The sequence below is a fragment of the Theropithecus gelada genome, chromosome 7a (assembly GCF_003255815.1).
Source record: "Theropithecus gelada isolate Dixy chromosome 7a, Tgel_1.0, whole genome shotgun sequence".
Classification (NCBI taxonomy): Eukaryota; Metazoa; Chordata; class Mammalia; order Primates; family Cercopithecidae; genus Theropithecus; species Theropithecus gelada.
The window spans coordinates 41201980-41221929 of record NC_037674.1 but is presented as its reverse complement, the minus strand read 5'-3'; the positions used below and the strand labels follow the sequence as shown (position 1 = coordinate 41221929).

The 19950-nt window shown below is 36.5% G+C and overlaps 1 protein-coding gene across 2 annotated transcripts in view; it reads left to right on the top strand.

Annotated features, from left to right (window-relative positions):
- DENND4A (DENN domain containing 4A) overlaps positions 1–19950 on the top strand; it is a 130130-nt gene that overhangs the window by 44221 nt on the left and 65959 nt on the right. For both annotated transcript variants that reach the window (XM_025390372.1, XM_025390373.1), the window contains exons 5-11: positions 6411–6480; positions 9289–9458; positions 10217–10455; positions 14347–14413; positions 15478–15536; positions 17481–17625; positions 17910–18085. In XM_025390372.1, the coding sequence (XP_025246157.1) occupies positions 6411–6480; positions 9289–9458; positions 10217–10455; positions 14347–14413; positions 15478–15536; positions 17481–17625; positions 17910–18085 (926 nt within the window). The remainder of the gene's footprint in view (positions 1–6410; positions 6481–9288; positions 9459–10216; positions 10456–14346; positions 14414–15477; positions 15537–17480; positions 17626–17909; positions 18086–19950) is intronic.

The window sequence follows — 19950 nt, the reverse complement described above, 5'->3', positions numbered from 1 at the left end:
ATATTTACAGTGTCCTGTTATAATTATGTAAATTAAGACTTTGCTAAGATCTAAAGATTTTATACACATTTCAGCATGTATTAAGTTTTTATGGAAGTTGACTTTTTAAAAATTCATGTTCTTTTTTCTGAAGTATAGGGAAGCAGACTTTTTTTTTTTTTTTTTTTTGAGACGGAGTATCACTCTGTCACCCGGGCTGGAGTGCAGTGGCGCCATCTCGGCTCACAGCAACCTTCACCTCCCAGGTTCAAGCAATTCTCCTGCCTCAGCCTCCTGAGTAGCTGGGATTACAGGCACACGCCACCATGCCCGACTAATTTTTGTATTTTTAGTAGAGATGGGGTTTTGCCATGTTGGTCAGGCTGGTCTTGAACTCCTGACCTTGTGATCTGCCCACCTGAGCCTCCCAAAGTGCTGGGATTGCAGGTATGAGCCACCATGCCCGGCCAGGAAGTAGACTTTTAAAACTTTTTTTCCCTCTCTTAATATAGCAACATGAGGTACTGAGGGTTAAGATAAAGCAAAAAGAGGAAAAACTGGGGTGTATTGATATGTGGCTGGATACAGTACAAATTTTGGGACCCTGAATTTGGTTTTAACCCTCTCAATAAGATAGCAAAGGATATCTGTATTCTGTATTTCATAGTGATTAAAATCAGTGTAGATTAGTAATTCAGAGCACAGACTCTGGTTCTAGAGTGTCTGGGTCTATATCCTATCTCTGACCCTTACTGACTGTGTGACCTAGGACAAGTAACTTACCCTCTCTGTGCCTGTTTCATGATTGTAAAATGAGGATGATAATAGCATCTGGTTTAGTCCATGTTAAGCTTAAGAAAAGAGTTTTCGAAAATTACTTTGTTTTAAACCTTGGACCATAGCCTTAAATGATTTGGACTTTGATTTGATATTAGAACCTAATTACAGTATTTTAGAGCTGGATGAGAACTTAGAGTGATCATATGATCTAAAATTGCAGAAATTTATGAATAAGAATATTTAGTCCAGGTAGCTTGCTTGACTGGCTTTAAAACACATAACTAATTTTTGGCAAATGTGGTACTATCTCCTTAGTTTTTGACTCTCGTTAAGAGTTTTTTTTGTTTTGTTTTAGACAAAGTCTCACTGTGTCACCCAGGATGGAGTGCAGTGGCATGATCTCAGCTTCCTGCAACCTCAGCCTCCTGGGTTCAAGTGATCCTCCTATCCCAGCCTCCCGAGTAGCTGGGATTACAGGCGTGCACCACCACGCCCGGCCAATTTTTGTTTTTTGTTGTTTTTTTTGTTTTTGTTTTTAGTGGAGACAGGGTTTTACCATATTGGCCAGGCTGGTCTTGAACTCCTAACCTCAAGTGATCTGCCTGCCTCAGTCTTCCAAAGTGCTGGAATTACAAGTGTGAGCCATTGCACCTGGCCGAGTCTCCTTACGGGTGTTTTTTAAATACTCTTTCCACATGGCTCTTGTTTTACAACTGTCCAAGAATGTCAGCATTTGATTTAGTGAGTTTACTTAGAAAAGTAGAATTGAGCTGGGCGCTATGACGTGTAATCCCAACACTCTGGGAGACTTGAGGCAGTTGGATCACTTGAGGTCAGGAGTTTGTGACCAGCCTGACCAGCATGCTGAAACCCTGTCTACTAAAATACAAAAATTAGCCAGGCCTCGGCGTGCACGCCTGTAATCCCAGATACTTGGGAGGCTGAGGCAGGAGAATTGCTTGAACCTGGGAGGCAGAGGTTGCAGTGAGCCGAGATCATACCACTGCACTCCAGTCTGGGCGACAGAACGAGACTCTGTCTCAAAAAAAAAAAAAGAAAAGAAAAAGAAAAAAAGTAGAACTGTTAACAAAGCAAGTGATTAAATCATGTACCTAATTCTGTGGGAAAGAGGAGGAATTTGAAAGTATGTTTTTGCTGTGGCGAACTACAATGTGGATACTTATTGGTAGAGAGTTTAAAGTAGTTTTAGAACAATGACTCCTTTTTCTTTTTCACCCTGAACCTTGTGTGTAAAAAAATTTGGAAAATGCTTTTAATTCTTTTCTTTATTTCTTTTTTTTTTTTTGAGATGGAGTTTCACTCTTGTCACCCAGGCTGGAGTGCAATGGTATGATCTCTGCACACCTCAACCTCCGCCTCCCAGGTTCAAGGGATTCTCCTGCCTCAGCCTCCTGAGTAGCTGGGATTAAGGGTGCCTGCCACCGCACGCGGCTAATTTTTGTATTTTTTTTTTTTTTTTTTTTTTTAGTAGAGACGGGGTTTTACCATGTTGGCCAGGCCAGTCTCAAACACCAGACCTCAGGTGATCCACCCACCTCGGCCTTCCAAAGTGCTGGAATTACAGGCATGAGCCACCATGCCTGGCCTCGCTCTTAATTTTAATATCCGTGGTTCTCTTTCCTACAGAGCCCCGTAACTTATACTGTATTTTTAATTCCTTGTTTTTCATTTTAGAATATTCCCTCTGGTTTCTACTATATCCAAATGGTCATATAGTTCTCTTTTTGTTGTCACCAAAGTTATTATTGAAATTTTCTTGCTATCTTTTCAAATTGGATTTATTGGGAAGTAGAGTTGGGACTTTCCAATAAAGAACCCATTTTTATAAATTTTTTTTACCCATTTGATAAACCAAAATTTGTTTGCCTGTATTCATAATATCTACTTGACTTTTACATATTCATGTGACTTAAAAAATATTTTTCCAGTAGATTAATGTGTTAAATGTTGCTTATGTTCGTTGCTGTGTTGGGATTTTATTTTTATAAATGCTTTAATATTTTTCCATCAAGAGAAAATTTCCCAAGGCTACAATCTCAACATAATTCATTAAACTATATTAAAATAAAAGATTAAGGGTTTTTGTTTTTTAGTAAGATATTTACAGATAGCCAAACATATTATTTTATGTGTGTTGTGTGTTTTAAATAAGATAGATATTTTAGTATTGTTCTCTTTCACTTTAGTTTGACCACATTTTGCTATTAGCTATTCATCATTTGGAAGGCTGACAGATACTTAAAGTTGAAAAGCAAAGATTTGTTAGGTTTTTGAATACTCAGCAGATTGTCATTTCATGATAAAATATTTTTAAGTGATTGTATAATGCAATTTATGATATCTTCTCTGATTGTTATTCATCAGATTTTTAAGTATGTATAAATGAGAACTTTATTAAGTGAGTGTGAACTAAATATCAGAGAAACCAAAGTTGGAAAATAATTTATATTCAGACACTTGGCTTCTTACATGAAAATACTTATGTAACTTGTCTGTATTTTCTGTAATACTGATGATTTTTCCAAAGTTTTAGTCCTGACCTTTAAGTATCTACTTGTCACCTGGCCTTTGACAGGTATATAATGCATTTTTTATTCAGAAATAACTCTAGTAAGTACAATTCTTATTTCATTCTTGAAAGGATTACACAAGAAACAAGCCAACAAAAAGGCTTCTCTACATCCAAAATAGATACAAAGTTCAGACACTAAAAGCTTATATTTTGAGTCTCTCAGAGCTACCCATTAATGTTTACTTAGTCTTATGTAAGTAAACTTTGTTATATTTAGATAATAGTTAAGAAAATATATAATATGCCAAATGGCGATACATGCTAAGGAGGAAAAAAAATGCAAGAGAGGGGTGATAGGGAGAACTAGGCAGGGTGGAGGGAGCCTTGTTATTGTATGTAAAATGGTGAAAGGAAGACTCTCTGATAAGGTGATACTTGAGTTTACTCCCCACGAGGTGAGGAAGTGTGCCACGTAAATGTATCTCTCATTACCTATACCTCAAGTGGTGACATCTCTCAAGTTTGTGTGTCCATTTCAGACCACTCACCTTAACTCTATTTAGTTCTTCGCTTGGATGTCTAATAGATATTTCAAACTTAACATGTCTAAAACTGAACCCCTTATCTTCACCCCAAATCTGCTTTATCCACAGTCTTCTCCATCTCAATTGAGCTTCTTCCTTTCTTTTACTCAGGCATTGGCATCGTCTTTGGCTCTTACACTGTACATCATATAATCAAATAGGGTATTTTTTTTGTCTCTATTTTCAGAATATGCCCAGAATCTGACCTCTTTTCATCATTCCCACTGTTGCTACCCATATTCAAACTCTCATGATTTTTGCCTGGATTACTGATCCAAAATAATTATGAGTACTTGCTTTCTTCCTTGTCTCCTACCCCCACTTCTCAACATAGTACTCAGAGTGACCTTTTGACTGTAAATCAAATAATGCCTGTCTTCTACTCAAAACCCTCCAGTGGCTTTCACTATCTCCAAGAGTAATAAAAGCCAAAATCCTTAAAACAGCCTAAAAGGACCCATATGATCTGGCTTCCTTATCTCCCATCAGTAGCTCATTTATTCTTCTCTGCTGTCATTGCCTCTTTAGCTCTTAGGTCATGATGGGCATACTTCCATATCAGGGCCTTTCCTCTTGACATTCCTTCTACCTAGAAACCTCTGCTCCAAGATTAGTTCATTCAGCAAATACTTTATGCAGCACCTATAATGCACCAGGCACTGTTTTAGGTATTAATGATAACAGAATATAGAACTTATCAGAGTGGATGAAAATAGATGATAATAAATTTTAAACAAATAACTTTTAAAGTATAGTATGTTAGAAAGTGGTAAGTACTGTAGTGAAAAAGAAAACCTACAGTAGCATAAAAGGGGACTGGGAGTAGTGGGAAATGACTTGCAATTTTAAATTGAGTGGTCAGGGAAGCCCTTATTTGAAAGTAATATTTGAAGGCAGGTAGTTAATCATTCAGATATCACAGGCAAAGAATGTTTGAAATATAGGGAACAGTCTGTGCAAAGGGCCTCAAGGAGGGAGCATTCCTGGCATGTTTTGGGAACAATAAAGACAATGGTGTGTCTTAAAGCAGAATAAATTATGAAGAGAATAAAGAGATTGGAATTGGGGGTAGATGATCAGGGCCTTTAGGTGATTGTAAGGACTTTGGCTTTTATTCTGAGAGAGACTGAGATTTTGAACAGAACAGTGACATGCTCTGACATTTGATTTAAAAAGATCACTCATTTATGTAGTGATAGACTATGGCGGGAAGCAAAGGTGGAAGGAGGAAGACCGTTTGGGAGATTATTGCAATCCAGGGTAGTAGGGGTAGAGTTGTACAAATCACATTAAATAGTAATAAAAATTTTTATTATATACTTTTAATTATCAGTGACATTACACTTCTTCATTTGCATGGATTGTGTAAAGAATATGTTCCATAAAACTATTTTACCCTTATTTTAAAACTTTTAAATAAATTATGTATATAGTTATTTAGTAATACTTACTGAACTACTATGTGTGAGCCTGTGGGAGTATAGTGGTGAAGAAAACAAAATCCGTACCCTCATTAAGCATATATTCAAGTCAGAAAGACATTAACAAGCAAATATAGCATGTAATGATAAATAAGAATAAAAAGAGGCTGGGCATGGTGGCTCACACCTGTAATCCCAACACTTTGGGAAGCTGAAGTGGACGGATTACCTGAGATCAGGAGTTCGAGACCAGCCTGGCCAACACGATGGCCAACATGGTGAAACCCTGTCTCTACTAAAAATACAAAAATTAGCTGGGCATGGTGGTGCACTCCTGTAATCCTAGCTACTCCTGGAGGCTGAGGCAGGAGAATAACTTGAACCAGGGAGACGGATGTAGCAGTGAGCCGAGATTGCACCACTGCGATCCATCTCAAAAAAAAAAAAAAATCAGCCAGTCATGGTGGCACATGCCTGTAATCCCAGCTACTTGGGAGGCTGAGGCATGAGAATCACTTGAATCCAGGAGGTGGAGGTTGCAGTGAGCCAAGATCGCACCACTGTACTCCAGCCTGAGTGACAGCGTGAGACTCCGTTAAAAAAAAAAAATTGGAAGTTAAGTTATTCTTTTAAGGAGTGGTGATTAAAGTCTGATTTGGAAATGAATTTTGGAGAAAGTAGGAAATAAGGAAGTGGATTTAACAAATTACAACTCTTGAGGCATAAAGGGTTGCAGAAAAACCTAGCAATATCTGAAACAGATTGTGGAGTTGAAGGTATGCACTTGAGTTGATATTTCGTAGTTTATCATTTATACCCACAGTTTGGACTTAGAATAAAATCTAAATGGTTGTGGCTTAGCTTTGTTTAAAAGAGTCAAGTTTTCTTCATGTTATTGCTGTTGCAAGGGAAAAAAAAGTTACAATTTACTTCTGAAAGAAAAGTGGACAGTGATCCCAATAAAATGTTGACAAAACAGCCAACTGAAAATAGCTAGCAGAGAGAAATTTGTTACTACATCTTAGATAAGGCATACTAGAGAGCTCAAAGAGATTCCTTTTTATCAAGTTCCTACCTTTTAAAAATTAAATATGTCTTTTTTTTTAAATCCAGTGGGGATCAGCGGTGTACTTGTGTTATAAAAAATCAGTGGCAAAGACGAACACTATATCTTACAAAGCTGGTAAGTGTAATTTTTCATGGAATACTTCATATATCTGTGTATTACAGGGCCCAGAAAGGTTAAAGAAAAGAAAAAAACCTGCCTAGGATGTGTTAGGATCAGAACTGGGACTACAATCCATATCTTTTGATTCTCATTTTTGTCTTCACTCATATGTTTATTGGATGCTTGATGAAAGATTAATTTTAAAATAAAGCGGGCTTTTATTTTAAGCCTTGGGTTTAAATAAATAATAAGGATATCTCGATTATCTTTAAGTTTTTAAATCAGCAGAAATATGGGAAAATGTATTTTAATTTTAGATTAATATTTCTTTAATACTTAAATTTAGTAAGAGCTGTAGTTCACATGAAATCATGTTTCATAATAATGAAAAATATTACAAACCAATTTGAAGTTTTATAATGCATAGTCAAAATGTCCAATTTTCAGAGACCCCAAAATATCAAACATAGTGATCTTATTTACAAGAGAACAGATTCAGCCTTTTAAAAATTGCTTTTATGCAGGGCATGGTGGCATGTGCCTGTAGTTCCAGCTTTTTGGGAGGCTGAGGCAGGAGGATTGCTTGAGCCCAGGAGTTCAAGACCAGCCTGGGCAACATAGACCCCATCTTTAAAAATATATACATATATACATATACATGTGTATACATGCTTGTGTTTAGAGTTCTAGACTCAAGTTTCTCTTTTACATTTGATTTTTTTTTTTTTTTTTTTTTTTTTTTTGAGACAGGGTCTCATTCGGTTGCCTAGGATAGAGTACAGTGGCATGATTGTAGCTCACTGCAACCTCAGACTGTTGGGCTCAAGGTATCCACTTGCCTCAGTCTCCCTAGTACCTTGGACTATAGGCGTATCCCAGCATGCCTGGCTAATTGTTTAAATTTTTGTAGAGACAGGATCTTGCTTATGTTGCCCAGGTTGGTCTTAAACTCCTCTGTTTAAGCGCTCCTCTTGCCTCAGCCTCCCAAAGTGATGGGATTACAGGTGAGGGCCACCATACCCGGCCTTTGATATTTTTGGATCTACAATTTATCACCTTTTTTTATTTTTATTTTTTTGAGGCAAGGTTTTGTTCTGTTGCATAGTCTAGAGTGCAGTGGTGGGATCATAGCTCACTGCAACCTTGAACTCCTGGGCTCAAGCAGTCCTCCCACATCAGCCTCCCAGCCTCCCAAGTTGCTGAGACTACTGAGAGTACATGGTGGCATGTGCCGCCATGCCTCGCTAATTTTTTTTTTTTTTTTTTTTTTAGTAGAGATGGAGTCTTGCTGTATTGCCCAGGTTGCTCTTGAACTCCTTGGCTCAAGTGATCCTTCCACTTCAGCCTCCCAAAGTGCTGAGATTACAGGCGTGAGCCACTGTACTGGCTTTCAACAGTATTTCTTTTTCTTTTCTTTTTTTTTTTTTCTTTTTTGGAGACAAAGTCTCACTCTGTTGCCCTAGGCCTAATTTGTAGATATCCTCAAGAAGATTATGAGTCTTTCTCACTACCAGAATCCATTCCTCTATTTTGTTTACCAATGGATGCAACCATTGAAAGGCTGGAGTGCAATGGCATGATCTTGGCTCACTGCAACCTCCGCCTCCCTGGTTCAAGCAATTCGACTGCCTCATCCCAAGTAGCTGGGACTACAGGCGCATGCCGCCATGCCTGGCTAATTTTTTGTATTTTAGTAGAGATAGGGTTTCACCGTGTTACCCAGGCTGGTCTCAAACTCCTGAGTTCAGGCAATCTGCCCGCCTCAGCCTCCCAAAGTACTAGGATTACAGGTGTGAGCCACTGTGCCCAGCCAGCCTTCATCACTATTTCTGTACTTACTTTATGACTTTATTATTACCTCATGACCTGAGAGAGTAGTACAGAGTTAACTATGGATTCTCATGGGACCTACTTGCTGGCTAGCATGTAATTAAATGATTTTAGAACTGCCTTGGACCTTAGTTTATCTACTTCATCTCATTTTATAGATGAGAAAACCATACTCCTGTAGTATGTCATTTGTCCAAAGTCACAGAAATATTAGTGGCAGAAGCAACAACCACTTACATTCCCCCAGTTTATCTTTTTGTCTTTGTAGCTGTCTAGTGATAATATCTACTTGACTTTAAGGGCTTTATGGCCAGGGAACCTATTTTCTGTTTCTAGTTCCACAAAATGAGGTACAAGGTTCTTCCTGGAATGTATTCAGTGGAAGATGCCTGGACCGTTTTCCTAATGTGAAATCATAGGCAACTTAAAACTCTATCTTCATATAATCTGGTGTTATTTAGAAGCTGAGCTTGAGTTGGTACTATTGCTAAGACATTGTAAATATGTGACTCTTCTATTTTTATGAGTAATTTTCCTGTATTTGTGCTAGAAGTTAACATATACTCCTATGGGATATGAATTTTAATGTGTAAAAGCACCCCTGAGGGAAAGTTATTGAGAGCTGATGAAGTAGATAGATGAAAATAAACCATATTGAAAATTTCCAAAACTTAGTATGCTTTCTAAGGTAGTGTGGCCACAAACTGAATTTTTAGGACTATGTTTGTGCATTTCTGTAGGATATCTTTTTCTTGTTAGCTTTAACATAGCCTTTATGGGTGAAGCTTGATAAATATTAAGCAGTTAGTTAATAGTTATAATGTTCAAGGATTAAAATCTCTATGAATCCTACCAAAGTATTCACTGTCATTACATACATGTCATGCTTTGGCATTCCAAATGTGTGAAATAACAAAGCATTTTATCATCATTGAACTAATAAGTACCTAAATTCAAGAGATGATGACTTAATATTTATTGTTGTTTTTATAGGCCTAATTTGTAGATATCCTCAAGAAGATTATGAGTCATTCTCACTACCAGAATCCGTTCCTCTATTTTGTTTACCAATGGGTGCAACCATTGAATGTTGGCCATCAAATAGCAAATACCCTCTCCCTGTATTTTCTACATTTGTTTTAACTGGAGCCTCAGCTGAAAAGGTATGTGTTTGACAATTTGTATCTGCAAATTTCTTGTACATCTTCAAGTTTTCTATAATGCAAAGAATAGTAGGGGAAAAACTGATTAAATTGAATGCATTATGCATACTTTTCCACTTGATTAAAATAACTGTATCCAGGGACAGGAAAAGAGAATTTTTATTCAGTCCCATCCACCTAAATGCTTTTTTGTGATTGTAGTGAAACATTTTTTCATCATCAAATGACGATCCTTCATTGGTTCACTTTCTGTGATAAAGAAGCTTTGAAAGTAACATTATTAAATATATAATGCAGTTTAGAATTATAGACATGATAGTTGGCAGGGGCCTTAGAAATTATCAAGTCTAACGTCCTCATTTTATGGATAGGAAAATTGATGTCACGAGAAATTCAATGAATTGCCCAACGCTGGAATTTGTATTTCCTTATCTAAATTTTCATCTCACTTTCTACCAAGTAATTAATTTTCAATCATTTTCTTCTAGAGAATATTGATAAAATTGCTTCCACTCTTTATAAAACAAATAAATTTAATCAAAATAACCTTTTCTTTCAATAGTAAAGAGACATGAGAATAGCATTATATAGTTCTTAGATACATCAAGAAAGCAGGAGGGGTGTCTCTTCATCACTGTGTTCCTAATACCTGGCCTCTCACCTGGCTCATAGCAAGCATTTATTAAATATTTAACTGATGATGTCATTTGGATATATGATACAAAGTATATTTACTGGATATATTACTTGTTTTGCAGGTTTATGGTGCTGCTATTCAGTTTTATGAACCATACTCTGAGGAGAATCTCACAGAAAAACAGAGACTTCTTTTGGGTTTAACATCAGCAGATGGGAAGTCTGATAGTTCCAAAACAATTCATACTAACAAATGCATCTGTCTTCTTTCTCACTGGCCTTTTTTTGATGCATTCAGGAAGTTTCTGACTTTTCTGTATCGTTATTCCATCTCTGGGCCTCATGTCCTTCCAATTGAGAAGTAAGTTAAGTGTTCTTGGTTCAACATTTGACAGATCTTTCCATTATGTGGAAAATTTGTGTTGGCAACTGGGTAAATTTTATATGGATACTAGATTTCTCAAGAGTTATTTGAAAAAAATGGTTTATTTCAGTCAGGTAATATTTCTCCATTGTGTGTTTGTGGTCTTGTTATTTAAAATAATTTTGTCTCCAATGAGATGAAATTAATGTTTTTTTTTTTAATGCTCTTGTAAAGTTTAGAGATCCTAATCTGGACAAATGCTGAAAATTTTTTACTAATTTTTAAATTCTTATTTTACATATACTTTAAATTTATTATGAACCTTTAAAAATGTTTCTTACTGGGGCTGGGTGCAATAGCTCATACCCATAATCTCAGCACTTTGGGAAGCCAAGGCAGGCAGATTGCTTGAGTCCAGTAGTTTAAGACCAGCCTGAGCAACATGGCAAAACCCTGTCTCTACAAAACTACAGAAATTAGTTGGACATGGCCCATGCCTGTAGTCCCAGCTGCTTGGGAGGCCAAGGCATGAGAATCACTTGAACCTGGGAAACGGAGATTGCAGTAAGCCATGATCATGCCACTGCACTCCAGCCTGGGTGACAGAGGGAGACCCTGTCTCAAAAAAAAAAAAAAAATTCCTTACCGTATTTACATATAATGAATGTAAAGGAAAAATTAGATGAATGCATTTTTTTTCTTTGGCAATATGCCCAGTAATGGAATCGCCAGGTCTATTTATTTTAAAGATAACAAACCCATTACATGTTAATATAAATGTCTTTTTTGAAAAATAACTTTTCCAAAACTAAAAAAACTTTAGTGAGCAGAAGGGCATTGTTTTACATTTTTGCAAATCTCTAATGTCTAGCTTAATTGAACATAGCCGGGCTTCCATATATGGTTCTGCATTCAATCTGTTGCAGTAGTTGTTTTGGTTGAAATATACAAAGAAAGCCTGGCCTCCCACAGATATGTAGATAGAAAAGGGAGGGATTTTGAATAATATTTTCAGAAAGTTTTGCATATTCTTTTTTTTTGACGCTGCACCAAGCTTGACAAATGTTGGTTTCTTACAAGTTATTTGCAATCTAAAACTGTAGTAGTGAACTTTGTCAGTTACATTAAAATCTATTGGTCTGGCCAGGTGTGGTGGCTCACACCTGTAATCCCAACACTCTGGAAGGCTGAGGCAGGAGGTCAGGAGTTCAAGACCAGCCTGGCCAACATGGTGAAACCCTGTCTCTACTAAAAAAAAAGAAATACAAAAACCAACCGTGGTTGCTGGTGCCTGTAGTCCCATCTACTCTGGAGGCTGAGGCAAGGAGAATTGCTTAAACCCGGGAGGCAGAGGTTGCAGTGAGCCAAGATCATGCCACTGCACTCCAGCCTGGGCGACAGAGCGAAACTCTGTCTCCAAAAAAAAAGAAAAAAAAAAAAAATCTGTCGGTCTGTTTGACTCTTTGGGGGAACTTCCAGTTATGCATTATTTTGTAGCATTGTGCATTGGTCATTTGGAAAATGCTGATTTGCCAAGTTAAGCACATCTTCCAAATGTAGACACATGTTATTATTAATATTAAAAAATCACATTTGTTAATATCACCACCTATCTTAGAAAAGTTTTTGAGCATTAGGAAGCTCATGGTGCAGAATTCTAATTTCCACTTGAAAGTTTGTATTTAATTATTGGCAAATACTGCCAGTAGCTGGGATTACAGGTGTGTGCCACCACACCTGTCTAATTTTGTATTTTTGGTAGAGATGGGGTTTTGCCATGTTGCTCAGGCTGGTCTCGAACTTCTGACCTCAGGTGAAACACCTGCCTTGGCCTCCCAGAGTGCTGGGATTACAGGTGTGAGCCACCGCACCTGGCCTGTCAGTCATCTTTCAAACAAAAATTGCACTCTGTGGGAGAAAACCAGCAAGTTCACTCACAACTTAGTTGTACAAGTGCATTTCCAAAATCAAGACAACCATTGTACTTCTGTATACAACAGAAGTTCTTTATGTGTAGTTTCCCTTTCATCATACAGAATTTTAAAAATGTACACTACAGCCAAAACTTAATACAATTAGTAATATTTACTGCTAATGTTGACACTCTTACTGCAAGTGTATAGTAGTAAAGAATATAGCAACTACTAGTACATTTTGGTGCCACTGCCTTGATTCATAGTAAGTCACCAGCAGTTTTACCCACAATGCTCTTGCACTGTCAGGGCAAATGTCAACATTGTGCAAAAAGCAAATGACATCATATAATTTTTTGTTTGCTTGTTTTTTTCTTTTTCTTTTTGTTTTTTGACACAGAGTCTTGTTCTGTCACCTAGGCTGGAGTACAGTGATGTGATCTCAGCTCACTGCAACCTCTGCCTGTTGGGCTCAAGTGATTCTCATGCCTCAGTCTCCTGAGTAGCTGGAATTACAGACATGCACCACCACATCTGGCTAATTTTTGTATTTTTGTTAGAGACAGGGTTTTACCATGTTGGCCAGGCTGGTCTCAAACTCCTGACCTCAAGTGATCTGCCCACCTTGACCTCCCAAAGTGCTGAGATTACAGGTGTAAGCCATCGCGCCTTGCCTGTTTTTGTTTATGAATCAGCGTCTCACTCTGTTGCCCAGGCTGGAGAGCAGTGGCATGATCATGGCTCACTGCAGCCTGGACTTCCTGGGCTCAAGCCGTCCTCCCACCTCAGCCCCTCCAAGTAGCTGGGACTACAGGCGCATGCCACCATGCCTGGCTCATTTTTGTATTTTTTGTAGAGACAGTGTTTCACCACGTTGCCTAGGCTGGTCTTAAACTCTTAGGCTCAATCAGTTCACCCGCCTCAGCCCCTCAAAGTGCTGGGATTACCACACTTGGCCAACATCATATTGTTATTATAAAAATAGTTGTGACCTTGCAGATCTTCCCTGAATGGATCTTGAATATCTTTAGGGGTTTGTGGATCACACTTTGTTTTCTGCTGTTCTAACTACTTCATAATTCAAGCAGATGTATATGCTGTGGTATTCATTCCCCGCTTAATGTTTGTTTAGATTATGAGTACTTTAATGGTAGACATTGGTGGCTTTATGCCTTTTATACATATCCTATCATGTCTGTTGGTGTGTTTTTATATAGTAAACAGGCAAAACATATTTGTAAATTAATAAATTTCTAGTATTGTCTATCTAGTTGAAATTTTCTTTGTTCTGAAACCAAGATGATTTTGAAATAATGTTTTAAAAAAAAATACAAACATTCAGACTGGAACAAAAATTTAAAAAATAATTCAGAAATAAAATAGCTTATTCTCCCCCAGGAAAGATTTTTCACTGTGGTCGCTTTTTTTCTGTTCCATAGTGTTAAAAACAAAATCCATAGATCTAGCTTTTTATCTGTCTTATTCTGGGGGGAAAAAACCCTACAAAATCATTAATATAATTTTTAACGTATTGTTAATAGAAAGAATACTGTTCATTTTTTAGAAGCTATTAAACGGTTTCATTTTTTTCTGGAGCACCTTAAGTGTTTGTTGTATATAAAATATGAGCAATTCACTAAAAAGCATATTGTAAATGTAAGAATTTACTTTTTGGGTAATTTCCACATCACTGATATGTCACATATTATCTAGGTAAAAGTTAAACAGACTTTTAAGACAGTGATAACAAATGTTGAAGTGAATACCTATTAATGTGAAAAGTCACTGGGTTTAAGCAGAAGCAACTTTAATGGAATGAATGATTTTTTATTGTTCACTTGTTTTCATAGTATTGGGGATTTCAAAATAATAGGTACACAGGGTTTTGACTCAACTTGGACTTGTGGAGACATGTTGACCTTTATATCATATGGCATTCACTTTGGAATCACTTACATTTTTGTTTGTTTTCAAGGCATATTTCTCATTTTATGCATAAAGTTCCTTTTCCATCTCCTCAGAGACCACGGATTTTAGTTCAGGTGAGGTTTTTATGTTTTTGATTGGGGGACCTATGAGTTGTTATTGGCTCTGTCAAAATGTAACATAAGAATAACAATTTTGAATGAGGAAAATAACCTAATGAGATTTAGAGAGAACCAGATACTATTCCCCGTTGTAGTTTGGGCCCTTAATGTTTTATTGACTCCTCCCAGACATCTCCTGCTTTTCTTAGAGAAAGCGTTCAAGAATTAAAGAAGTGGGTTGAAGTAGACATTTTGAATACACAGAAAGGAACTTTTTTCCCCTAAATTTGTTGTAGGTATTTGAAAGTTTGTGCCTTTGGCAATCATATAATAAGTTAAATGTATTAGAATAGATATAAGGAAAAGTTATGTTTGCATAAATTTCAAAACATAGATAAGAGTAATTACATTATTGATACAGATAAAATATCTAAAAAATATTATTTTGAACTTTATATTCAGTCTGAATATCCACATGTCATTTCTGTCTTGTTTCCTGGTATTTAGTGTAAGAAAATACATAGCACATTCAGTTTAAATAACACACAAAAGATTGTTTTATGGTGGAAGTTAACAAACTTTTTTGGTTATTGGTCATATAGTAAATATTTTGGTCTTTACTGATCATCTGATCTCTGTCACAACTATTCAGCTCTGCTGTTACAGCACAAGAGCAGCTAGGTAATATGTAAAGAATGAGCATGCCTATATTTCAGTAAAACTTTATTTACAAAAACAGGCAATCTATGGATTTGCCATGTAGGCCATAGGTTTTTTGACCCTGGTATTTTGGTATTAAATGAATAATTTAGTCTTTCAGTGTGAATTTGTTAAAATGGCATCAGGGAAACCACTGAGGACAGAAGAAAAGAGGATTCACAGTAAGAAGAGTTAGTAGTTGGAAGGGGTCAGGAGCTGTTTTTTAAGATCTTAGTGAGTGATATAAATTGTTCTGATACTGGTAAATGGATATAGTGAAACTTCATGGGCATAATCATTATTCTAATATTTTTAACAGAAAGTGATGTTTTAAAGTTCATCTTTATGTTTCAAATTCTTTATTTTAAATCTTCTTCCAGTTATCACCACATGATAATCTAATTCTCAGTCAGCCTGTGTCTTCACCTCTTCCACTAAGGCAAGTAAAACCTCATTTCTATTTATTTTTCTCTCAATCTAGCATAACATTCAAATATTTTCTTTTTCCTAGCTAAAATTTCAAATGTTGATGGGAATACTTCTCACTGAACTACTACTACTCTAAATTTCTTTTACTTAATGTTTGGGTTGCAGTTATTAACGAAAAAAAGGAAATTTTTATAATAGTGTTTTGTATTTTGTGTATCTATTATCATCAAGTACCTACTATTGTGTAAGTGTGTGTGTGTGTGGTGTATTTATATATGTAGATGATGAGAACAATTAATTTGAACTTTAACCTCTGAAGAACATTCAAATGCAATTAATTTTTTCTTTTTAAAATGCAATTAATTTCCAAAACAAAAAAAAGTGGTTCTAATTACTAAATTGTAGAATAGGACAATGTATTTTCTTACCTTAAAAGTTCAGAGAAATTATTAAGTATGTTTTCTCTACAGTATCCCTTCTTGAAAGTTGATTAGCTGTGTAATTTTTTCATCAGAGAAATGGTTACAGTTTGATTAAGTTGTACAGCAGATACCTAAGGGAGAGCAGCTGCCATCTTTGACATTAATTTTGTAAGAATTGCAGATTATTTCATCACTAGCTCTCAGCGCAGAGTGACAAATGTTTTAACCTTTGTTTGAGCTGAAAATAAACTAGAAAGAATGACTGAGACTATGTATGTTACTCTAAATTACGTAAAGGACTTTTTTAGGTAACAGCTTTATTGAGTTATAATTCACATATCATATAATTCACCCAATTAAAGTGTATGATTCAATAGTTATATTCACAGAGTTCTGCAGCTATCACTGTAATAAATTTTAGAACATTTTCATCACCCTAGAAAGAAACTCTTTACCCTTCAGCAGTTAACTTCCTTAACTCCTCCCATCTCTAACATACACATACCCCTCTCCAGCCCTAGTCAACCACTAATCTACATTCCGTTGCTGTAGATCTGTCTATACTGGACATTTCATATAAATGGAATCATACAATATGTAGTCTGGCTTCTTTGACTTAATGTTTTCAAGGTCTGTCTATGTTGCCTCATGCATCAGTACTTTTTATTGCTGAATAATATTTCATTGTATGGATATATGTTTTATTTATCTGTTTATCAGTTGATAGACATTTGGGATAGTTCCACATTTTGGCTACTATGAACTTACCCCAATTTTTTTGTGGACATATGTTTTCATTTCACCAAGAGGCTTTTGTTACTAGTTTTGCTTTATTTAAAAGATTATTCCAGTGAAACTAGTTGTTTAGCATTATATAAACAAAATACTTGCTGGCTTACTGAACTATTTACTTTGTCAGTTCAGTATTTTGTTACTATATAGAAGGCCTAAGTTTATTGTTTTCATTATTAACTTGTTTTGTATGTGTATCTCATTATTTTGTACCTCTTGATTTCCTATTACTATTATCATTACAGTAGTAAAGATTATTCATAAAATTAAGTTTTAATGTGTATTTACCTTAAGGGAAGTGGGCCTGTAAGTCATATGGTTTTTCTGATAATTACAGTGGAAGATAGACCATGTCCAAAAAACTTCCATTTAAGGATTTGCTTTCAATCAAAGCATCCCTTTTATAAATTGCATTCTTTATTTGGACATTATGTACATGACAAATCTTTTTACATGAAATGAAGCAGATGACTTTTCGTTTTCCATATTGAATACAGTACAAAAGAATGATTTTGGAATCTCCCAGAACTGCATTGTTTTCATAGTGTGTTTGTGATGCAGTGTTTTCCCTGCATCATAGCAGCAATCATGTTTAATGGTGAATATATAATACAAATTGTACCCTAATCAACATATATAATACAAATCCTACTCTAATCAACTACTTTTGCCCATTGTTTTAGATAATGAGGTGTTTGGATCATTATTTTATAATTATATATTTCTGTTTGGATTGACAGTGGTGGCAAGTTTTCAACACTACTCCAGAATTTAGGCCCTGAAAATGCTGTGACACTACTGGTGTTTGCAGTAACAGAACATAAAATTCTTATCCATTCCCTACGGCCATCCGTGCTTACTAGTGTGACAGAAGCATTAGTGTCTGTGAGTATCACAGTTTCTTATTGGCAGTCAATTTAGTTTAAATTTAGTTTATTTATATAACTTAAAGCCATTTTAATGCTTAACTAAAATTCAGAGAGTAATGAATTTGTGTTTTTTTGAAAGCAGTTTTGATTTCCTGACCATTAACTGTAGTTACAATTATTTAATTCATTATCAGGCATTAGACTTTAGGTAATACTTAAAAGACAGTTTTTTGTGTGTGCTGATAAATTATGCTTAAGTGTCAAAAAGGTAAATGCTCTCCTATCTTTTGTTTATCCAAGATGATTTTCCCTTTCCACTGGCCATGCCCGTATGTTCCTCTCTGCCCACTGGCTTTAGCAGATGTCTTGAGTGCACCATGTCCATTCATAGTAGGGATTGATTCAAGATACTTTGATCTCTATGATCCTCCACCAGATGTCAGTTGTGTTGATGTAGATACCAACACTATTTCTCAGTAAGTACATTTTAGTGATTCTACATCTATATTTTACAACTTTGTAACATATGTATGTAACTGTATATTTTATGATTGTTAATGAGGATTCTTTTAAGATATATTGTATTCCTTGTTATGTGGGGTAATCACCATCTTTGAATCAGACCTTATTATGCATCAGTGGAGTAGATTTAGAGTATTAAAGAAGGTTTTATTGGAAAGACTATACATTTTATCCTTAGGCTTTCAATATTTAAGAAACATTTTAATGTTAGGCTTGCTTAGAAATTTAGCCAAAGGGAGCTGGGCGCAGTGGCTCACGCCTGTACTCCTAGCACTTTGGGAGGCCGAGGTGATCAGATCACCTGAGGTCAGGAGTTCAAGACCAGCCTGACCAACAAAGAGAAACCCCATCTCTACTAAAAATACAAAATTAGCTGAGCGTGATGGCGCATGCCTGTAATCCCAGCTACTTGGGAGGCCGAGGCAGGAGAATTGCTTGAACCCAGGAGGCAGAGGTTGTGGTGAGCTGAGATCACACCACTGCACTCCAGCCTGGGCAACAACAGTGAAACTCCGTCTCACAAAAAAATAAAAAAAAAGAAAGAAAAAGAAAAAGAAATTTAGCCAAAGGGAAATTGAGGTTAGAAATAGAAAAGGTTTATTTCCCTTTAATGATATGAGTATAGGTGAAATCACAAATTGAATTAAAATACCATTCTTTAATATTTCAATCCTATTTCTAGTCTTTTATAATACGATTAGAATACTTAAATATAGGCTGGGCATGGTGGCTGACGCCTGTAATCCCAGCACTTTGGGAAGCCAAGGCAGGCGGATCACTTGAGGTCAGGAGTTCGAGACCAGCCTGGCCAACATGGTGAAACCATGTCTCTACTAAAAATACAAAAATTAGCTGGACGTGGTGGCAGGTGCCTGTATTTCCAGCTACTCGGGAGACTGAGGCAGGAGAATCGCTTGAACCCGGGAGGCGGAGGTTGCAGTGAGCTGAGATTGCACCACTGCACTCTGGCCTGGGCGACAGAGGGAGACTCCGTCTCAAAAAAAAAAAAAAAAAAAAATCATAGTAAAATAAATGCTGTAACATTTTAAAATAACTGTAAAATTATACATAATTTCATTATCTTTACACCCTAGGGATGCAAGGATTTTATGTTTTCATCTCTTTGCATTGAAATTATATGTAAGTTATAGCTATTGGAACTATTTTTAAAGCCTTTTTATAATTCTGCATTGTTTTGTGTCCCTTATTTTCCATACTTAATCTATTCAGGGAAGAGGAAATTGATGCACTGTCCACATTGAACCCACAGGACATGCTTATAATAACTATGATTTAGTCTAATAAAGCCCCAAAGCTGGTACAGCTTTTACACTTAAATATGTAAATGTGAAGTAGGTTTTTCTCCTTTTTTTTAAAGAAATGGGGTCTCACTCTGTCAATCAGGCTGGAGTGCAGTAGCATGATCATAGCTCACTGCCAAATTTCTGGGATCAAGCAGTCCTCTTGCCTCAGCCTCCCAAGTAGCTAGGACTACAGGTGTGTACCACCAGGCCTGGCCACTTTTTTTTTTTTTTTTTTTGAGACAGAGTCTTGCTTTGTCACCCAGGCTTGAGTGCAGTGGCGCAATCTCGGCCCACTGCAAGCTCTGCCTCCTGGGTTCACACCATTCTCCTGCCTCAGCCTCCCAAGTAGCTGGGACTACAGGCATCCACCACCACGCCCGGCTAATTTTTTTGTATTTTTAGTAGAGACAGGGTTTCACCATGTTAGCAAGGATGGTCTTGATCTCCTGACCTTGTGATCCACCTGCCTCAGCCTCCCAACGTGCTGGGATTATAGGTGTGAGCTACCGTGCCCG